Consider the following 22,259-nt stretch of genomic DNA (forward strand, 5'->3'; position numbering starts at 1 on the left):
GTCTGTTTTGGTTTGTTACGTATTGTCATTAGCCTCACAATTTTAAAACGCATCGGTTAAAAAGTTCTCACATCCTTACAATGAATGCTTCGTTCTTTTCTCTTTCCATAAATGCTTCGTTCTTTTCTCTTTTCAATGGAGAATCTCACATTTCAATATAAATTTGGCCTCTAAGCATGAATTGATTAGAAACACACAGATTTGTGGGTTTCAAACGTAATGTTATTTAGAAACAAATAGTTTGAAGAAAGAGGTAAAGAACAAAGGCCATTGGCATTCCTCCATATCAGAAAGCTTACATGTGGCCTTATTCTGAAAGTATCACCTACTTCAAAATTGGAAATGCAGAAGGAAAGTTAAGACAATGGAGAGTTAAAGGGAAGTCTAGAAAAGGAAGTAATTTTGAGAAAGAGGAACAGAAGCGGCGGGCTGGCAGGTAAGAACCTCGCCATCGGCTTTCACCGTGTACGTTTCGGGATCTACTTCGATGAGCGGAAGGGCGTCATTCCACTTCATGTCAAGTTTAGTCAGTTTCCTAATGTTGTCTACAGCTTCAACTCTCTTTTTGAGTCCGTACATGGCTTTAACTCCCACGTTAACAGCTGCCTTGCTGACAAAGGCAATTGAGTGGGTACTTGCAGCCTTTCCAAAGGATCCAAACATTGGCCTCATCAGTACCTGCAGAAAGCGATTAAACCATCAATTATGGAAACATGGCTCCAAAAAGACTTGAAATTGAGATGGAACTCGCATGAAATGATGTTGGGAAATGCATTAAATTCCAGATCAAAAATGATAGATTGGGTTCAACTGCAACCAAATGGTTATAATCCTTGTTTAAAAATGGAATCCAAACGTTGAATTTCCCATTACCGGTTCGGGAGTAGGAATACTTGCATTCGGATCACCCATGTTTGCCCATGCAATTACACCACCTTTGATCACCATTTCTGGTTTTGCCCCAAAAAAGGATGGCTTCCAGAGAACAAGATCAGCCAACTTCCCTGCCTGAATAAGATCATTCCGAAAATTTAATTATCAAGTACAAGGGAATATAAATTAGGATTACAATTATCGATGAACAAGTAATAAAAATGTTGGAAGCATTTTGCATGTTCAAAGCAAACTGGCAAACCAACTGTAAGGATAAAATTAATAAATCTACAGGCGTTGCTAATTGCTGCTAATTGCTGATATTAATTGTAACACCCAAGCTCACTCCTAGATGATATTGTCCTTTTTAGGCTTTCCATTTCGAGATTCTCCTTCAAGGTTTTTAAAACGCGCCTGCTAGGGAGAGGTTTCCACACGGGAGAGGTTTCTACACCCTTATAAAGACTGCTTCGTTCCCCTCTCCAACTGATGTGGGATCTCACAATTCACCCCCCTTCGAGGTCCAGCATCCTCTCTAGTATTCGTTCCTCTCTCCAATCAATATGGGATCTCACAATCCACCCCACTTCGGGGTTAGGCGTCCTCGCTAGCACATCACACAGTGTCTGGCTCAGATACCATTTGCAACAGCCCAAGTCCACCACTAGCAGATATTGTCCTCTTTGGACTTTCCCTTTCGGGCTTCCCCTCAAGATTTTTAAAACGCGTCTGCTAGGGAAAGGTTACCACACCCTTATAAAGAATGATTCGTTCTCCTCTCCAACCGATATGGGATCTCAAATTAATGGTAATGTCTAGCTCATCATGTAAAATCAAAACAGTAAAAATTATAATACCTCTATTGAACCAACGTACTGAGAAAACCCGTTTGCTATGGCTGGATTTATGGTATATTTGGATATGTATCGCTTGATCCGCAAGTTGTCATTGTCTGATGAAGACGGCCTTGCCAACTTCATTTTATGTGCAGTTTGCCACGTTCTTGAGATAACCTGAGGATAGCACACCATAGATAAATGAATTAGATTATGGATCAGAACATCCCATTCTTCATTTAGGAATCACAATACGAATGCTCTCCTAGTTAGTGTATGATTTGCAATCCCTGAGATGAATGCTCTCCTATAAAGCTAACACCTATTACCATGAGCTGACAATATGATTACCATGTCTATCAGGGCTTCTCTGTGCTAACATGATACTCTACTTAGTTTCAAATTTCATGTTCTTTGTTTAGGATTAATTTTCACTCAACTGCCCGTCGGTAAACATTCAGTAACCAGCTTTCCTGTCCTAAGAAAATAAATCATCATTGATGGGAAACAGACGACAACGACATTAAAATGGAGACTGGACTACCTTCTAATGCACTTATAGTGTAATATGGAGAAAAAGAAAGGAACACAAATGCATTAAGAACCTCTCCTATGCGACCCATCGCCTGTGAATCAGAAGATATGATACTGATTGCCCCCATATCATGCAAAATATCTTCTGCAGCAATGGTTTCCTTCCTTATCCTTGATTCCGCAAAAGCTACATCTTCTTTAATATTGCGATCGAGATGATGGCACACCATCTGTAAGTGATAAAACCCAATTCAATCTTTTCTCTACCATTTTTTCTTTAACAGGTCTTCGATGCACAGAGAAGTCAGCAAGTAGAAACTGCGCTGGGAAATTCAGATTAGGAAGAGAGTGTTCGTCACAGAAACTAATTCATTTGTTTTTTTATACCAGCATGTCAAGGTGTTCATCTACAGTGTTCATCGTGAATGGTCGTGTAGGATTAGTTGATGAAGGCAGAACATTTTTCACACCACACACTCGAATGATATCTGGAGCATGACCACCTCCAGCTCCTTCACTGTCCAAACAAAAATTACGACATTTATATAATTGTCTAGTCCATCATTAAAGTCAAAGGAACTTCCAGGAAAGATAGCTTAAGATAAGAACCAAAAAGAAAGAACCTTTTTCACTACACATAAAATGTCGATAGTCAGAGCAGGATGAACCTTTTACCTGTGGTAAGTGTGTATGGTTCTTCCCTTAAAAGCTGCGATTGTTTGTTCGACAAATCCAGATTCATTCAACGTGTCGGTGTGAATATTCACCTAATAAAATCAAAAGGGCAATAAGGCAACTTCAGAAACCATTATTTAAACTTCTTCAAACTCTGGGAGAGAAATTTTGGATGATTGTGCCTGAATGTCATATTTTTCTGCCACAGTTAAGCAATTGTCAATTGCAGCAGGAGTAGTTCCCCAATCTTCATGTAACTTCAGCCCCATTGCTCCTGCGCGTACTATTTCATATAGCTCATCTGGCTTCGAACTGTTCCCCTGAGACAGACAAAAAGGTGGTGCATTAGAACTTCGAAGTAGGTACTATCCAGAAAGGGTGAAATGAGCAAGCACCCAGCTGCTCCAAGTTTTCGTAAGAGTGCGAAAGAAAACAAAAGACATTTAAAATAGTAATTTAAATACTTTCAAATTTTATATGGACAACTGGAAGAACCATCTTGAAGGGTATGCAGAGAAAAGAAAATTCGACAAATCAAGAAATAAGTTTACATACTTTTCCTGTAAAGCCGAAATTCAAGGGGAGGTCATCAGTTGATTGCAGCATCGTCCTCATCTGCACTGGAGATGGCGTACAAGTGGTAGCACAAGTTCCTGCGGCAGGCCCAGTTCCACCTCCCACCATCGTTGTGATGCCTAGTTAAATGCAGAGTTCATGTCCAAAAAACTAAATAACAAAAAAAGATAATAATAAAACTTGCATAACATATCAAAACACTTCCATCTTCCGTGTTGTTTCAACTGTGTTCACTGTGTGTAGCGTTAAGTGAAAGATGATATATCGAATTATGTGATCCAATACAGATTTATGAACCCAAGACCTTCAAAAAATAAAATACTATGCATTTCATTTCAGATACTACAGAATACTAATTTCCAACAAATTATGAGAGTGCAGAAAGCCAATAAAGTCTCACAACCTCAACTGATGATGCTGTCACCAATTGACATCTATAAATTTTCTTTTAACATGATAAGTAAGCGTACCGCTTGATATTGCTTCATATGCCAGTTGAGGGCATATGAAGTGCACATGACAATCTATAGCCCCTGCAGTAACCAGTAATCCTTCTCCAGAAATAACCTCAGTATTGGCCTGATCACATTGAAATAAAAGGAGTCAGCAGTATGAATATACCTTCAAAATCATGTTGAACTGAGACAAATTTTACCCCAATAATCAGATCAGGACAAACACCATCCATGACATCAGGATTGCCAGCTTTTCCAAGGGTCATAATGAAGCCATCTTTGATACCAATATCTGTCTTGAAAATTCCGCAGTAATCAATGATGACTGCATTGGTTATTACAGTATCAAGGGATAAAGCTGGCGGAAACCCGCAGGATTGGCCCATTCCCTCTCTAATTACCTTTCCACCTCCAAATACACACTCATCTCCATAAACAGTGAAATCATGTTCGATTTCGGCATATAAATCTGTGTCACCAAGTCGAACTTTGTCACCAGTGGTAGGACCATACCGGTTGGCATAATCCTCACGAGAAAGTCTGGTAGTGAATTCATCATCCGTTCCAGTGACGCCTTCTCTGCAAAATGACGACTAAGATAAGGCTTCCATTTTCCTGGATTTACAATGCTCTAATCATAAAGGGGGAAATGCAAATGACCTAGAAAATTAAAAACAATACAATCAACATCTTGCATATCAGATAGTGTAGACCTAGCATTGCTTTCTTCCACATCTCCAAATCCTCTAGAATGCACAGCTTCCATCACATCTTTTAATTTAGAACTATCAACCGGACCATCACAAATGTCATTTCCCCCTCTGATAACTTGGTTACCACCAATAGCTACAAGTATGACAGATTTTGAATCCCCTGGCTACTAGGGAAAAAGAACAAATCAACAAAGTGCCTGATAGGGCCTATGAGGTTAGATTAAAGAGTTGAACATCCATCAACACGTGTACCAAAGCAACAGTTTTCTATCACGTAATAATATCTTGGACAAAGTAAAGAGGCAGATTAATTACACCTAAAAACATGTCATCAGATTATAATGAACAAATGGAGAGATAAACAAGTTAATGCCCACATCAGTCAAATCATTTGGGGGAGCAAGAAATTGGAACATATATGGTAACGAGAGAACCAGTGAAAAATAAGTTAATTCAACAATAATCTATAACAAAAAGCTCCCAACAAGATCAAAATTTCCAACCTCAAATCGTGTAGCTGATCCTGCTGAAATGTTGAGACGCATGCCATAAGCTTTTGCTCGATCAAAAACCAAGGAATGATTCACCTCAATAAAGTGATAGTGACTGCCAACCTAAGACGATATTGCTTTTAGAATGTTAGAAACTGACGTTTGATAAAAAAAAAAAAAAAAAACAGATTTCTGTAATAGAGCCCATATCCAGAGGACGCATATCTGGAAAACGATTGGAACAAATAGAAAGCAATTTAAAATTCAATTGATAGCTTCAACTCAAAACTAAATTAACAACCCGAGAGAGCGCGAAATTTGTCTGAGGCTCTATGTTCTCCAAGATATCAAAAGGTACACGTGGCTTTTAGCATTTTAACCCGGAATCACACATGTTCATCATCAAACCCAAAGCCCCGCTATAGAGAATGATGGCAATAAATTAGTTAGCCCAGATTGAACTACATTTACAAAAGGGCACGACGGACACCTGAATTAGTCTCTAACAACTAAATCAGCAGCTGATTATTGCCATGGACTGTGGTTAAGTTAGGCTTGACTAGTTTGCATTGAAAAAATAACACAGGAAACACCTGAATTGGTCTGTCCCCCTTATTGACGACACTGAGTATTACAGCTTTCCGTCCAACATTAATAGCAATCTTTTCATCTGGACAGATAATCTCACCAGGCACCGCACTATTTTCCATCAAAGGGAACTTTTCTGGCGAAGGCACTGCAAGACAATTCTCTTGCAATTAAACCAACGATACTAAACGGAGAGAAAAATCATTTTTTCATAAAGAAAACCACTTAAAACGTTAAGCATAACGAAAGTGCAAGGACTTCTCTCGGAAGCAGCTTTAGATAATACAGACAATAAGAAACACTCAAATGAGTAACACTTGAGAACATTAAAAGTTTACAAAGAACGTTCGAACCTTTTGATGACATGTGAGAAGCAAAAATCAAGAGTGTTGTTAAAATCTCATACCATGGTTCAATTTTTAGTAAGAATTTCCACTAATATTGTTTGTTTGTAAAAGCTGAAAACTAAAAGAACGAAGAAAATACAGCAATTTCGGGATAAAGGACAGGCAGGAAACAAGGCTGGGACGTGTCAACAATAATAAAGAAGCGGAACTTTATTTGAATAATTCAGAAAGAAAGAAATTAAATATACTGGGTTACAGAAAGAAAAAAAAATTAAATTGGGCATAAAAATTAAATTGTTAAATTACATATTTAGTTCTAGACTTTCATAATTGTGTCTACTAAATCATTGAGATTGAATTTTATGTCCAAAAAGTCTCGAAAGTTTAAAAGTGTCCAAGTGTCCAATAGGTATCTGAACCTTCAATTTTTTGTCTCATAAGTCACTGAACTTTCAATTATGTGTCTAAAAGATTCTTAATCTATTCGTCATTTTATAATCGATGAACCTATGAGAAACAAAACTGAGTTGTACTCTAAAAGAAACCTTTCTAGCCTGTCAATTTTGTGTTTAATACATACGGGAATCTTCAAAAAATGTTAACAAGTTTGGCACTTACAAAAGTGAAAGCTCACATAATTATTTTTATATATATAAAAGAAATAAAGAGACCTCGTATTAACCAAAAGAGAGCAAACCACGGCCAAAAGGGCTCAAGGATGAGGGATCCCTAGGGCTACAATAGGGGATCAAAAGAGGAAGGACCTCCCACCTAAGTAAATGAGAGAACATTGTACGTTGCAGAAAGAAATCTGTACAATTTCACAAAAATACATTGAAAGTAGAGGTCTTATCAGAGAACATTCCTCTATTTATTTCCTTCGAGAGAACCCAAAGACTCTACTTGATTACTCCACAAGATTCTAGTCTTTTCTTTGAACCACAAACTGGACAGCCATTCAAAAATACCATCTTCCACTTTCTTCAGAGTGCACCAAACCAAATTAAAACAATAGATAATGTACATCCAACCTTCATGAGCAAACTCACAATGGAGAAAAAGGTGATTGATGGACTCTTCACACTTGTAACAAAGGAGAAAAGGTGAAAAGCTCACAAATCTATTACATATTTTTAAAATTTTAAGGGCCTATTAAATACAATCCTGAAAGGTCAAAAAAGTAGTTTAACCAAAAAAAAAACAATTATTTTTTAGCAGGGAATTAAGAGCAAAGATTTGAAGCAAGAAATTAGCAATCATGGGGATCTTTATTGCACCCAATTAAATAGAATAGTAAATTTATCCCATATAATGTAACTAAAAAATTTGTGAAGATGAGTTCCACCTGGAAGGAAAGAACCGTCCAATGCTAGTTCTAGGTTCCCATTTTCTTCTTCAAAGGGCTTATGAACTGTGACTAACTTCGTCCCATCACGAAAAGTTCCTTCAACCTACAATATCAATCTTTCGCATCATGCATGATGTTTAAAGATTTTGGGAGACTTTTATAGACAATTTGGAACCTGAATTTGTGGAAAACTTCAAAACAATACTTGGAAGTACAATACCTGCACAGAATCCACAAGATGTGGAACAGCCGGAAGAACTTGTCTCCTGTCATGAAGAAAGTTAATGAAAATTCTGCAGTTGTTATTAATAAATGATGATTTAAAAGCAATACAATATTCAACAGTATCATAGCAAAACAAACTAAAAGAATTTCATCAAACCTTCCTAAGAGTTTTGGTCCCAATTCCATCAGTTCCGCCACGCTCTTATCACCATTGCGAGCAAACTCCAGAATCTATGGGGGAAATAATAATAGTAATAATCCTTTAGGATCAACCTGAACCCGTATGGCCGTATACTTACTAAAATGAAAAGGAACAAAAAAAAAAAAAAGTCCAGGAATACTTCTGCAGACCTTTTTTAATATAATCTATCTAGTTTAGGAACCGTTCAACATGACTGAACACGCTAATTACGAACCTGTGAGGCAATAAGTGCTACAGCTTCAGCGTAATTCAGCCTCAAGCCACGCGCAAGACGCTTCTGCGCTAGAAATCCCGCATTATGCAGATTTAGTTTGTCCACCTCCTTTGGAGTCAGCTTCATTCTTTCCGCACGCCCGCAGCTCAAATTCCAAATCATAACAAAACAAAATTCGTTAGCAGAAACCTTAACGATCAAAATCAATCTCGATAAAGTCGAATACATCTCTTAATCTCATTACGATTAACGACCCTACATTAATAGCTTAGATCGTGAAATTTTAACAACATCGATGTTTCGAAATGGAATTACATTAATTTCAATCCATATAAACTTATCAGAACTGTAAACTTACAATGTCGAAGAACGTCGTTCGTTCACTCTGTTTCAGAAGCAAAGCTCCGGAATGGCGCTCTCTTCGTGATTTTGAAGCACGAGCTCGTTGATTCACGCAAGTGGAGCGAGATAACTACAGAAAGTGTTGTAGACTTGCACTAAAACAATTAGATACATTGGGCCTGTAATCGACCTTTTTATATTATTAATTGTCAGATCAATTGGCACCTCCACCGATACTGCAAAGACTAACAATTATTTAATGGAATAAAATAAGAAGATTCTTATATTGAAAAGTTCAGATTCTCATTTGCAAGAGAAAATAATAATATAATAATCCCATTAAATTTTAATTTTATTTTCACTTCGTAAATTTACATTTTTATCCTTCATTTTTCAATAATTTGGAGTTTTAATCATTATTTACTGGGTTCGAGTTGATGGATTAGGTTGGTTTCTCATGGCTTTGCTTTGGACGTCCCTAAAATGTCTCACACTAATGGAGAAAGTATTCTCTTGAAACTTTCATCGCCTAAGGAGTTTTAGTCATTGAGTATTCTCTTGAGACTTTCATCGCCTAAGGAGTTTTAGTCATTTTTTACTGCTTTCGAGGAGGCTTGACTTTCCCAAAATGTCTCACACCAATGGAGGGAGTATTCTCTTGAGACTTTCATCGCCTAAGGAGTCTTAGCCTTCGAGGAGGCTTGACTCCTTTTTATTTTGGAGTCCTTTGTCCTTAGCCTCTTTCTTTTGGAGTCCTTTGTTCGACAGTTGAGGATTTACCAATCTATTGACACGACTAAGTCCTTTGTCCTTTATTCGACACCAATCTATTGACACGACTCTCCACAATTGTATGATATTGTCTACTTTGAGCATGAGCTCTCACGACTTTCCTTTGGCCTTTCCCAAAAGGCTTTAGTATTATTTGATTATAAACTCATGATCATTCTCTAAATTAGCAGACGTGGGACTTCCATCATCCAACAAGAAAAATCTTTTGAAATTTAAGTTGTTAACCGAAATAATTCAAATAGAGTTCACAATCCAACTCATCTCAACCCTTAATTTTGGTGTTGGAAATTGGGTTGTGTTGTCTTATTTTTTTTAATTACTCAAAAAAAAAAAAACTTATTTATCCTCCATATATATTATATTTGTAACTAAAATCTCATCAAATTTAAATATCGAACATTTACAAGTCACAACGCATCACTAACAACTGATTACCAATATCAACTACTTTCAATCGGTTGAAAAGTACGGTAAATTTGAACTAGATTATAACTTTATTGTCGGAGTTGATTAGGTTGACTCGACTAAAAAATATAAATCCATAAAATAAATATAACTAAAAAAAATAATAGTAATAATAATTCCTTAAAACTACTAGCTGACACTTGTCGGAGAAGTCTCCTCTTTGTCAGCCCCCACCCACCGACGCTTCTCATGGAAGTCGAACACGAAACGTCGTCGTTTGATTACGTCAAACCAAACAAGAATTGAAGCCTCAACTCTTCTTCTCCAAGCTAGAGCTTCCACCGCAAGAAACTTCCATCTCCCTCGCCTTATAAAACCATCTCAAATTTGAACTTCAAAACCCCACAGAAAAAAAAAAAGAACAAAAACGATGTCGTTTTTAAGGAACATGCCATCGACAACCTCAGTTTTCTCAGCTTACACATCCTTCGCAGCTTCGACAATGGTAGCTCGAACAATGATGTCGGAATCCCACACAATGATCTCCCAAATCATTCCCCAAAAACTCCGCGACCAAATCGCCTCCAAATTCAACGCCCTCTTCGGCTCCATCTCCTCCCAAATGGTTCTCGTCATGGAAGCGAACATTGGAATCGCCATTAACGAGCTTTACAGAGCTTCTGAAACCTACCTCTCCACAAAAATCCCCCCATCCATGAAGCACCTCAAGGCCTCCAAAGCTCCAGGCGACAACAATTTTACCTTCAAAATCAACAAAGGCGACGTCCTAATCGACGTCTTCGAAGGAATCGAAATCGCGTGGGAACTGATTTCCACTGAAAAACAGAGCACCAATTTCGACTTCGATAGCTATACTCAAACCTCCGAAACAATCGAAAAACGCCATTACCAAATCAGCTTCCACAAGAACCAAAGGTACGATGTTGTCCATAATTAATTATGAAATATGCTAGGAATTACAAATCTCCATAACATGATATTTTCTCCGACTAACACATCAATCGAGAAAGTATTATTTAATTATAAACCTATATCATTCTTTAAATTAGCTTAGGTCATCCGAACTGGTAAGGGTAGTTAACAATTAATTATAAGTCAAATATCGAGATATTTGCCTTTTACCATATTTGACCTTTTATTAGAGAGTCAAATATTATATTGTATTCACTTATTATTCTTTCCTTCTTATCTTTCTTACCATATTATTTGTAATTTACCATATTTCTGTAATGATTATGAATAAGAGAACTCTCACCACCATTTAGGTGTGGGGGATTCAGCAAACATTCACACGTGCCATGCCCTAAACTTAGTGTGCCGATAGATTGATAAATCTTCAAATGTCGAACAAAGTATTCTAAAAGAAAAGGAGTCGAGCCTTCTCGAAGGCATTGTAAAAAATGACTAAAGACTCCAAAGGAGAAAGGAGTAAGCCTCGATTAAGGGAAAGCGTACTTTGTTCTATAGGAGGTGTTGGGCGGGGAAAGCGTACTTTGTTCTATAGGAGGTGTTGGGCGATGAAAGTCTCACATTGGCTAATTTAGGGAATGAACATGTGTTTATAATAAAAAAAAAATACTCTTTTCATTGGGATTAGGCCTTTTGGGAAAGTCGGCCATGAGAGCTTGTGATTAAAATGGACAACAATATCTATATCTTAGTTAGTAGGATTTGGTTAAGGAAGATTGCAGTCTCGATCTCATTTTTGTTTCTCATTCTTAACAATTCTTAACAAAAGGGGCGTGGTGATGGACGCTTACCTTCACTATATAACGGAGAGAGCAAAAGCCATTGAAGAAGAAAACAGAGTAGTGAAGCTTTACGCGTTAATGGGAGGATACGGAAACGGTGGGGATTCGATTGTTTTACAAAACAGTTGTAGTTTCGAGACGTTGGCTATGGATGCGAAGGAGAAGAGGGAGTTAATGGAAACTGGGAAATCGAGCTTGGTGGCAGCCATGGTGGAATATCTGAAGTTCAATATTTATGATCTAGAGCTGACTATATTGTCAGCCTAAGTTCTCATGGCTTTGCTTTGGGTTTCTCCGAAAGGCCTCATACCAATGGAGTTAGCATTACTCACTTATAAACCCATGATCATTCCTTAAATTAGTCGATGTGGGACTTCCATCATCCAACACTGACCAGTGTTCAGACCAACTCCGCGCTTAGGACCATGCTCTTGTCCACTGCTGATAGGTCCATCATTGTTATTGAAGATATTGATTGCAGCGCTGAGCTTCAGGATCGGAAAAATGGTGGATATGACGGCGGTAACAGCCAGGTGACCGGTATTGATTCACACCAAACATCCAATTTTACTTCATACACAATCAAAATAGCCTGAATTAATAATAAAAATTCTTAGATTTTATAAATTTTTAAAAATACTTTTAAACCTTTGTAATTTATTTCAAAAATAATCTTTTTACCATTAATAGTATTTTAAAGTTACCTTTAAATTTTTCTAAAAAATTTATTAATATTCTTGGATTTTATAAATGACATTTATTGATTAATAAAAATAGGCTAAATGAATAATAATTATATATATATATTCTTAGACTTTATAAATTTTTAATAATACTTGTACACTTTAAAAATTATTTTAAAAATAAATGGTATTTTAAAATTACCTTTAAATTTTAATAAAAATTATAAATATTCTTCAATTTTAATAGCTATGAATTTTTTTAAAAAAATACCATAAAATATTAATAGTATTTATGAACTTGTAATTGAAAATTTATTAATAATCTTCAATTTTATTAAATTTACTTTAAAAGTATTTATGAAAATTTTTTTAAAAAAATCCTAATTTCTTAACCATATTTAACAAATACCTATTGTTGAGACCAGGGCGCATGGACAAGCACGTGCACATGACTTACTTGACTCCTTCTGGCTTCCACACTCTGGCCTCAAACTATCTGCACATCACTCACCATCACCGTTTCAAACACATCCAAGACCTTATAACCCAGGTGGAGGTCACGCCGGCGGAAATTGCAGAACAGCTCATGACAAGTGACGACGCTGACGTGGCACTTGAATCTGTCGTTGAATTCGTCAACGACAAGAAGAGGAAGAAGATGGGAAAAGAGTGTGGTTCTGAAGTGATTGAAAAGACAGGACAGATTCCCCAACAGGAACCCAGTGAGAAACAGAGATGCAAAAGAAGGCCAAGGAGACAGGGTCGATGATGATTACATGGTTTTTATTCGTATAATTGGCATAAATTATTCTAATTTTCTATAAAATGGATCGATAAGCACTAATAATGCTAGATTTTGCAATGCTAGAAGTTTCTAGTATCTTTACAGACTTTTACGAACAAAGCCAATTTAATGAATTGATTCCAATCAAGAGTGAGTTAGAAGTATGGATAACTATCGAACTTGGAATCTATGATAGTCACACTTAGATTTCAAGACAACTTACTCCATAGCTTGATCATAATAAATCAATTTTAACATCAAACCTAAAGAGAGGTCGGAAAGAAACACATCATCAAAGAGTTTCAAACATAAGACTTTTGTGTTCCACTTCTATTCCAAAATTGAATATTACATGCCTCTAAATAGGCTAAAAAAAGATTATTTAAGCGTAGTTCAACTATGAGCAACAAACATAATGTAGTTCAACTATGAGCAACAAACATAATGTAGTTCAACTACGAGCTACAAACCATCAATAAAAGTAAGATTATTTAAGCGTAGTTCAACTACGAGCTACAAACATAATGTAGTTCAACTACGAGCTACAAACTGTCAATAAAAGTCTTCAAATCACATTGCATGCCTTTAAAGAGACCAAAAAGATAATTCAAACATATACCGCTACAAATTACCCAATATATGAATAGTCTTAAATAATAGTTCAACTAAAAGACAAAAAGTCTTCTAATCGTGATATTTATTGTAATTTTCGTGATATTTATGGTCTCAAAGTCTAAATATCCCTTATTTTTACCATTAATATTCTTAAAACTAGAATGTATATATACTATTGAATTTTAACTAATACCTTATTTCAAAAATACACATCAACGATGAGAATAATAAAATAACATTGATACTCATAATCTTTTAATAAAAATAGATAACTATTGGTACATTTAAAAATTCTATTAAAGTTTTTAAAATTTTAGAAATATTTTTTTTTAGACAAAATAGGAGTATTGTTATTAATTTAAGCGAACAAAAAAAACACATTTAGTTTATATCATGCTTTAATACAAGAAAAAGGAAACCAAAAAATTAATTACAGAAAGCTATACAATTCTAGTCCTACTAGAAAAGGAAACCAAAGGATGATAGGGATAGGATACAAAGGGGACTAGAAAGAAATATACATACATACATACATAGATATATATATATATATGGTACAGCAGAATATACAAGGATGATGGGCTCAACATTGGTAGAGTGAAAATCGTTTGCTCTTCGCAAAAAAGCTTAAAGCTTTCCCCATCTTTTTCTTCGACACTGATTTGCATAATGGCTTATAGTCTGGAGCAGCCATGGCTGCTGCGTCGCTATTTCCATCTCGCTGCTGAATGGTATCGGCTGTGTCTTTTTGCCTCTGCTCCCTAAACAACATCAGAAGTTTTTGAGCTTTTATTTTCCCTCTTGAACTCCCATTTACTGTAACTGCCACCAATCCCGGAATCACTCCTTCTTGTAACACCATTTGACTGCATCTTTCACTCCCTCTACACAAAGTCAACAAACACGAGACAGCTTGCTCCTGCTCGGCGCGTTCGCCGGCGTCCACGATTGCTGCCAACCCACTGATAAGCTCTGGAGCCGAAGTTATTTGTTCTATACCCAACTGGCTTGAAGCTATGTTTATTAAGATAGCTAAGGAAGTCTCTGTCCACGTGCTGTCGCTCGGAGCTGCGATGAAGGATTGAAGTCCAGCGATAATACCAGCGGAGAGAAGAACAGGAATGATGGAGGGCGTGGTTGAAAGGTTATAGAGGGTATGAAGCGCATCGAGCTTGGTTTGGGATTCGCCGTTACGAGTAAGCAGCTGGATCAGGAAAGGAACGGCTCTACTCGAACTAATGATGGGTTTGGCATCTTCTAGGCAGGAAAGATTCAAATACAGAGCTGTTGCAGGTCCATGTAAATTGGGTTTCAAAATCATGTTCTCTAATAACGAGATTACACCCGCTGCAATCATCATTTCCCTGTTTCTGAAAGAAAAAGATCACAGCTACGTCATTGGGCGGCTTAAGCCATCAATTCACAAGGGAGAAAGAGAGGGCCAGGGGTTCAACCAGAGCATCAAATAAACCAATAGTTCCTACCTATTTTATATCCTATGTCACTAACTTTGCAAGAACTATAACCAGACCCCATAATCAGTAGCAAGAAATATGAGAAGAAAATAATTGACATGCATGATGCAATCGAGATACGAGAACAAACGTACACGTTTTTTTTTTCTTTTCCCCTGACCGAGAGAGATCCACAAAAACAAAGTCTTGTTCGCAGATTGGGTTTATATGAAGAGAAAATGTGCAGACAACTATCAATTCAAGGACATAAAATCCTAGTTTCCTTGGCACAATCAATTCAAGGACATGCTATCTCTTTCATCATGATTTCCTTGGCACAAATATGAAATATGCAGACAATTATCCAAATAAGATGCCAGATTGGCCACTATTCAGACTACCTCATGGCCGAAATGTACTTTCATTGTCAAAAGTAGGTCTAGATGAAGAGTACAGACCTGTTGTTGTTGACAGAAAGATTGAAGAGAGCCATGGCTCCACTTTCCTGAGCATCAGCGTTTTCTTCAATCAGAGCTAAAGTTAGGAATTCCATAAGTGCTTCAGCAAAGCCATTGGCTCCCATCAAAATTCGAGCTTCATCATCATCCTTCAGTGCAAGTCTTATCTGCTCCACAACCCTACATTTTGTTCTCAAGTCTCCCTCTTCAGTCAATACTGTCATAAAATTTACACAACTCTCCAGTGTAATGAAATTAGACGACTCCTCTGTGCATGTATTATCATCTGCTTCATTTTCTTCATCAACTTTAATTGATCCACTTTCTTCCAAAGGAACTACCTTAACTTCCTTCAACGTGTGAGAGCCACCGACATTGTCCACAGATCTTGATGTTCCAGACTCAGAATCAGACAATGCAAGCCTCCAATAATTCAGATCAAGTGACGTTGGTGGACCATCAGGGATCGGAACACCATTATGTTCACACCAATTAGCAATGAGACCCTTCACAGAATAATTAGGCGTCATGGACAGGTGGGAGAGCCTCTGTTGGGTCTTCGGGCAGGTTTTATGACCATCACTGAACCACTTTTCTATGCAGATCCTTTCATATGTTTGCCCAGAATCAATTATTACAGGATCGTACATTAGCTGCAATGATATTGGACACCTCAACTCCTCGGGTGGAAGAGGCATCTTCCCTGATGTCCTATAATTCGGCTTGAAATTAAAGGAACTAAGCTTTGAAAGCTGCTGTTCAAAGGCTTGACCGTTTGCTGTAAGTCCATTGTCCTCGAGAGAACACCGAACAGTAGGAGAACAAGGAGTTGATCCACCCTGTGAGTCGGTGTCATCCAATACCTCACTTCTAAATAACTTAGAATACTTCCTCATGAGATGCAAAAGATAAGCTACAATTGATTCCTTTCGCTTGTCTTCTTCTAAGCGAGCTCGTTCTACAAGTCTCTTAAGAGCTCTCCTCTCTGTGAGGGCTGCTTTGGATGAGGTAATTCCAAGTTTCGTGGCAGCCATATGAAAATGCTCTAGCTCATTGTGGCCATTGGAATCATCAAATTTTCTTTCTTGCAAGAGTAGTGCAATGATATCATCACCAACCTGTTTCTCGAGTGGATCCAGTAAGAAAACAGTGTCCTTGAGTTCGTTCACTATTGGCTGAATCTGGAAAAAGTAACATTAACATAAGCCATTGATGCTACCATACATTTGCAGTCAAACGAAACACTAGATAGTCAGTTATGGACATACTAAAATCCATCTACAAGCCTATTGAGTCTTTTTTACCACATTCCAAATGCAAGAGATCGAAGTGTCCAAGATTCTAGACGTCATTCAGTTCATTACGTGATTGAATAAGTGAAGAATGAATAACTAATTAAGATTACTTTGCTTTTAAAATCAAAATCATGAACTTTCACTATGCTGCTTCCAAAACTCTGCCCGATGAAAGGGGATAAATACAGCATTCCAATCATCAATTCAGGAGACAGGTTCAGTTAAAAGCATGACAAAAGAAAGGAAAAGAAGAAATGAAACAGAACAATTTTCACCTGAAATCCAATTGATTGTGAGACAATATCTTCAACGCATATAAGACTAGCTTCAAGAGAACATCTTGCCTTCTCAAATTTGGCTAGAACAGCATCTCCAGTTATAGCCTGTCGTACAAATGCAAACCCACTAGCATTAGTGACTTTTAGAAGAAGAAAAAGGAAGTAGAGCATAATGGTTGTATACATTGGTTGGCTACTCGTGATGAAATCTAAAGTTGTATAAGAAAATTGTTGGAAAAATGATCACTGTTGTCCTACCAAGTAGAGTTTACTGGACTCCGAGCAATGCTGAAGAGTATTCTTGGCCTTCTCAAGAGCAACATGTAACGAACACAAAGCCTGAATACCAGTTTTGCTCCTAGGTCGTGCTGCTTCCAAGGAAGGGAAAATTGACATAACTTGACCATAAATTGCAGCGAGCTTCTTGTACATTTCTCCATGCAACTGCAAGATGTGAGGAAAAGAATTAATTCATACCAAGGAAAGATAACATGCATCCAGTAAAAACAGATATCTCTAGACTAAAGTAGTTTGACTGATTGTAAACTACTTAAACGGCGGTAAAATCAAATATAAACATACTACAACTTATGAATTCAATCTATTAACTGCTAATTTTTACAAGGAAACTTGACTCCTCACATATCCCAGCACCCCAAGTCACGGCCAAGCAAACAAACAGAGTAAAACTTCCAACAAAATCCAACACTATATATTGATATCACTGCTTTTCCTTTACATCAATCTAAGAAAGCAGTGTCATGTACTTCGGTCATGCCATTAAAAATTACATATGCAGTTTGATTTCTCAAAAATTTTGAGTTAACAAAAAGTTCTTCATTAGTAATTTGAAAACTTTTCAGTATCAAATGAAAATAGTTACTTCCTACAACAAAAAGCCTTCAGTTCATAACTTCTGTGAGTTGAACAAAGAAACACTTGATAGGAAATCTTCTGGAACTGATATGCAGAACAGACGCATCAAAGTTCGTTTTCTTTCGTGTTTTTCTATTTTAATAAGAAACCTGGTTATATATTGATGAACCAAAAGAAAACAGGCAAAGGGCAGGGGAAGAGAGCACCCACCCCTCCCTCCCATGAAGCTAGTTACAAAGGCATATTCATTCACAACCATCTGGGAAGAAACAGAAAATAACTTTCAGCTCTTACCTTGGCATCACCGGCAGCAAAAAAAATTTCCTCAACCTCCGGAACATCCATGGTTTTATGATCATCAAGGAAAATCTGTCATCTGAGTTGCCAAAAAGATGAAACTGTCTGAATAAAATGGAGAAAAAAAAAGGCAGCTGAAACTTCAATTAACAAGTAATTAGCAAGTTCCTGTTTGATAATTTTTAAAAAATTACATTACACTACAAATATTCAAAAATTAAAATATATCCTTAAATGTCCATTAAAGAGTTTAGCAAGAAAAATCAATTAAATCTAGAATTTCCAACATCAACCTTCAGTTGTTGAATGTACTCGTGGTTCCTCAACTCAAACCAAGTAATCATACTACGCCCACTTAGATGTTGACAGACGTCTATTCGTATTCCCATTTAAATCCCAAACATTCGAATTGCTTCCAATTTCTTCCCGTCTCCCTTCAGTGGAAATAATTTCTTAAACAATTTGAAAACGACACTCTAACCGGAGATTCCAAGCGGAAATGATCCGGAAAAAAGAACCCGTTGCAGCCAACTGGCCTTCCATTTTCAGAAAGATTCGAGAAACGAACAATCATATATCCGTACAACGGAACAGCTCAATCAACAAAAACGAGTGAAGAATCACTAGCAACGATAACAAATTCAAAGGGAGACAGATTTGAGATTGAAAATTACCAGAAGAGAAGAAGGGCAGGCAGAATCGACCAAGGAGGCTTCATAAAACAGCAATAGAGAAACTCGGAGAAATCAAACAGAAGCTCAAACGCAGCTGAATCTTCTGTAGACTTTCATCTCCTTGCAGTTGATGCATCAAATCGGAGATCGAAACAATTGAAAGAGAGAGTTATTCGAAAGCGCAATATCAACTCAACAGATTTGAGAGGAGAGAGATGGGCGTGAGTGGCAAGTGACTATTGTCATGGAAAATGGTTTTAATTTTTAAATCCCAATTTATTTATGAGCAGGATCAAATAAATTAGGGTTTTTAATTATTTTTTTTTCCTCTTTTACCCTTTCCGATGTGGCAGCCTGTTGGTGATGGGGATAACTCTGTATTATTTTAAACAAATCGCGTCGATTGGGTCTCCGATCTTTGAGATTTTAAATTAATTAATAACCAAAAAAAAAACATTTTTAATTTTGTAAAATATAATTGGTAAGTAAATTATCAGTGGAGATTGGGTTGATTTTTTTTTTTAAAGATATATGAAGTCGAGTTGACCCCAAAAAAAAAAGTCAACCAGTGATCGATTTTACAAAATTTCAATCCAACGTTTATGATTTAGATTGATAGTTCGTGTAACGAACCAGATCCACCGCTAGCCGATATTGTCTTTTTTGGGCTTCCCCTCAAGGCTTTTAAAACCCGTCTGCTAAGGGAAGGTTTCCACACCCTTTATAAATGGTGGTTTGTTCTCCTCCCTGACCAATGTGGGACATCACAGTACACCCCTCTTTGAGGCCCAGCGTCCTCGCTGGCACTTTTTCCTTCCTCCATTCAATGTGGGACCGCCCCCAAATTCACCCTCTTTGGGGCCTAGCGTCCTTACTGGCACACCGCCTCGTATCTACCCCACTTCGGGAAACAGCAAGAAGGCTGACACATCGTCTAGTGTCTGGCTCCAATACCTTTGGGCTTTCCCTTCCGGGCTTCCCCTCAAGGCTTTAAAACGCGTGTGCTAGGGGAAGGTTTTCACACCCTTATAAATGATGGTTCGTTTTATGCATCACTCTGATATTTTCTAATAATATATTCCACGTAATATAATTTATACCCCGAATATATTGATAACTAAAAATCGTTGACTAAAATACAAGGGATTCTAATTTTTTATAGACTCGGTTACAATTTAATATGGTATAAAAAATGGGGTCGTTAGGTTTAAACGTGCATCATCATACGTTATATTTTTAATAAAATTTTATATTAAAAAATCAGGATTTTGTTAATTTTTTTAATGTGGATATTAATATTAGACTTTATAGCTTAGTAATTAACTAATTTAGACACTGGGAAAACATATATGGATGAAAAACAAAAACATTTTAAAATATTTTGAAAATTATTTTAAAAAACATAATTTTAATTATTTTCGTTGATATTTTATTATATAGATAAATTGATTAAAATTTTATTTTGAAAATATATTCAAACTATTATCTATGTGCTGTCTTAATGGAATGACAACAATTTCCTTAGTGAACAGTGGGACGTGTGCCTTTTTTCGTTTAAAGTTGAAATTATTCAATAGAGAATAATTATTTTCCACGTGGATCGTAGGACCAATTTGTGCTTAAACTGTAACATTTTATTGTGCCATTTTTTATAAATAATAATAACAAATAAGATTTTTAATTTAATTTAATATTTGTAGTTCATGCATTAATAATTAAATCGATTAATTTAATATTTTTATTTTAATCAAATTTGATAAAAATTAATTTTATGTGATTAAATTTAAATTTATTGAAATTATGAGAACCACGCGGAGAAATTATATTAACTAAAAAAATGATACTTTAACTTTAAAAAGTATAAATTACTTTAATTTTTTTTTTCAATAAAAGTATTTTAAATTAATTTATGTAACCAAGAGCAGTTTGAACCCCACCTCCACACATTTACCTTCTATTTATAATTGTGATTTTTAATGAAAAAGAAAATACATTTTTTATATTATTAATTTCTTTTAATTTATTGCAAAATAACCATCTAATTTATGTTTATTCTTTAAAATGAATATAAATTTTCATCGATTGGGTTGAGACGTCTTTTCATAACCAACCTAAATTTATTGGGTTGGATTGTTTCGGGTCGTCTATTCAATTTTTTTTAATAAGAATTAAAAATTAGTTTGAAAATCCTCTAGATATATATATATATATACTTATTTCAAAGCATTTAATTAAAATTTACACATAGTTTAAAATTATTTTTAGGAGTCATTAGAGAATAAATGTAACAGTTTAAGCTCATAGCTAGCAAAAATTGTTGGTTATGACCCGTTACATATCGTCGTCAGTCTTACGTTTTAAAATGTGTATGCTTAAGATCGGTTTCTACATTGTTATATGGAATATTTTGTTCCCCTTTCCATCTATCGTGTGGTCTCACTGAGAATATTTGCTTAATCCACCCCAACTAAATGATGTGTGAAAGTTGTCTATTTATAATCAAATAAGATAAAAAGATATGAAAATATATGTAATAAAGCAAATATATATATATTTACCTATAATAAAATATCAAATATGATATATATGGTAAACTATAATTTAATATTAAATATCCTCAACACTCACAATATTCACCTTACTTAAGTGTGTCAGCGAGGACACTGACAAATAATATATAAAATTAAATAATAAATATAGTGGCTTAAGTAGCAAATTGGTTCGATTAAATTCAATAATTAAATTTATAATTTTTTTTTTGTTTATAAAGTTAATATTAATAAAAAATTAATTACAATATATAACTTTTGTAATTATAGATTTTTCTGATAAAAATGGAGTTTTCAAGACAGTGGCTGAAACTTTGGCATGTCGGCTACTAGATCCGTTAATAGCGTGGTCAAGTTGACCAAAAAGGAAAAAGGAAAATCTATTCGTTAAATTTTGAAACCAAAATAATAATTAATTTAAATAAAGTAAACTCCATGCTTCCGTCATTTTATATTAATTTCCAAGGTGGACTCCTTTTTCCATCTGTGTCCACGTTGTCAACGAGTAATTCCCGGAGATATCGTAGTCACCACGTGGCTTTACACGTCTGATTATTTTATATATTTTTTAATCCCTATAACGAGTTGAATTATTGCGTTGTCTCATAAAGGCTCGCCTGAATTTCCTGAACAAAATATCTCTTCTTACGTCATAATAAGCCCACGCGTCCTTTGCACAGAGAATGAAAAAAATAAACCATACACGTGGTCTACCAATGACGTGGGTCCAACGTGTGCAGAAAATTTATAATATTTCGATGGTTTTAATTATTTAAGAAGACTTCTAAAATAAAATAAATAAATAATCATAAAATTACGTGTAAAATGTAGAATTCAAAAGCAATATTATAGTATTAAAAAAATTTCTTTCCTATTTTTTTTTTATAGATTTAAAAAATAAATAAACA

The 22,259-nt window shown here is 35.8% G+C and overlaps 3 protein-coding genes across 5 annotated transcripts; 1 reads left to right on the forward strand and 2 right to left on the reverse strand.

Annotated features, from left to right (window-relative positions):
• Nucleotides 1–177: 177 nt before the first annotated feature.
• Nucleotides 178–8,594, reverse strand: URE (urease). Of its 2 annotated transcripts, XM_023694355.2 has the most exons (18): nt 8,436–8,594; nt 8,078–8,222; nt 7,819–7,892; nt 7,657–7,702; nt 7,434–7,539; nt 5,747–5,889; nt 5,166–5,276; nt 4,663–4,826; nt 4,150–4,528; nt 3,965–4,073; nt 3,474–3,613; nt 3,101–3,238; nt 2,919–3,010; nt 2,631–2,760; nt 2,315–2,473; nt 1,731–1,886; nt 874–1,008; nt 178–678 (listed from the first exon to the last, which is right to left on the reverse strand). In XM_023694355.2, the coding sequence occupies exons 2-18, from the start codon at nt 8,201–8,203 to the stop codon at nt 385–387; spliced, it is 2,502 nt and encodes an 833-aa protein (XP_023550123.2). In that variant the 5' UTR covers nt 8,204–8,222; nt 8,436–8,594; the 3' UTR covers nt 178–384. The 2 variants fall into 2 exon arrangements, 1 of the variants encoding a protein (XP_023550123.2); XR_015422958.1 differs by lacking the exon at nt 178–678 and having other exon boundaries at nt 2,254–2,473.
• Nucleotides 8,595–9,868: 1,274 nt separating this feature from the next.
• LOC111810886 (protein HYPER-SENSITIVITY-RELATED 4-like) lies at nt 9,869–12,975 on the forward strand. The gene is given in 4 exon segments (XM_087117949.1): nt 9,869–10,552; nt 11,376–11,645; nt 11,786–12,005; nt 12,475–12,975. Coding segments are annotated over 4 exon segments (1,362 nt in total). The 5' UTR covers nt 9,869–10,046; the 3' UTR covers nt 12,841–12,975.
• An 875-nt stretch (nt 12,976–13,850) lies between these two features.
• LOC111799446 (U-box domain-containing protein 45) lies at nt 13,851–19,063 on the reverse strand. Of its 2 annotated transcripts, none has more exons than XM_023682866.2 (6): nt 18,803–19,063; nt 18,126–18,207; nt 17,214–17,399; nt 16,953–17,060; nt 15,383–16,563; nt 13,851–14,840 (listed from the first exon to the last, which is right to left on the reverse strand). In XM_023682866.2, the coding sequence occupies exons 2-6, from the start codon at nt 18,174–18,176 to the stop codon at nt 14,054–14,056; spliced, it is 2,313 nt and encodes a 770-aa protein (XP_023538634.2). In that variant the 5' UTR covers nt 18,177–18,207; nt 18,803–19,063; the 3' UTR covers nt 13,851–14,053. The 2 variants fall into 2 exon arrangements, with proteins under 2 accessions (XP_023538634.2, XP_023538635.2); XM_023682867.2 differs by having other exon boundaries at nt 18,126–18,233.
• Between the last annotated feature and the right edge of the window lie 3,196 nt (nt 19,064–22,259).

Source organism: Cucurbita pepo, chromosome 1, assembly GCF_057944985.1.
Source record: "Cucurbita pepo subsp. pepo isolate OVF chromosome 1, ASM5794498v1, whole genome shotgun sequence".
Classification (NCBI taxonomy): Eukaryota; Viridiplantae; Streptophyta; class Magnoliopsida; order Cucurbitales; family Cucurbitaceae; genus Cucurbita; species Cucurbita pepo.

Bases quoted from the DNA above. Each gene is read 5' to 3' on its own strand.
- URE (XM_023694355.2), bottom strand. From the start codon at position 8,203: ATGAAGCTGACTCCAAAGGAGGTGGACAAACTAAATCTGCATAATGCG. The intron at 7,540-7,656 runs GTATTGTACTTC...TTGATATTGTAG, and splicing joins ATCTTGTGGATTCTGTGCAG to GTTGAAGGAACTTTTCGTGA. The intron at 3,614-3,964 runs GTACGCTTACTT...GCATTTAACTAG, and splicing joins ATATGAAGCAATATCAAGCG to GCATCACAACGATGGTGGGA.
- LOC111799446 (XM_023682866.2), bottom strand. From the start codon at position 18,176: ATGGATGTTCCGGAGGTTGAGGAAATTTTTTTTGCTGCCGGTGATGCC. The intron at 16,564-16,952 runs GTGAAAATTGTT...TACTTTTTCCAG, and splicing joins CACAATCAATTGGATTTCAG to ATTCAGCCAATAGTGAACGA. The intron at 14,841-15,382 runs GTCTGTACTCTT...TTTTTCTTTCAG, and splicing joins CTTTCTGTCAACAACAACAG to AAACAGGGAAATGATGATTG.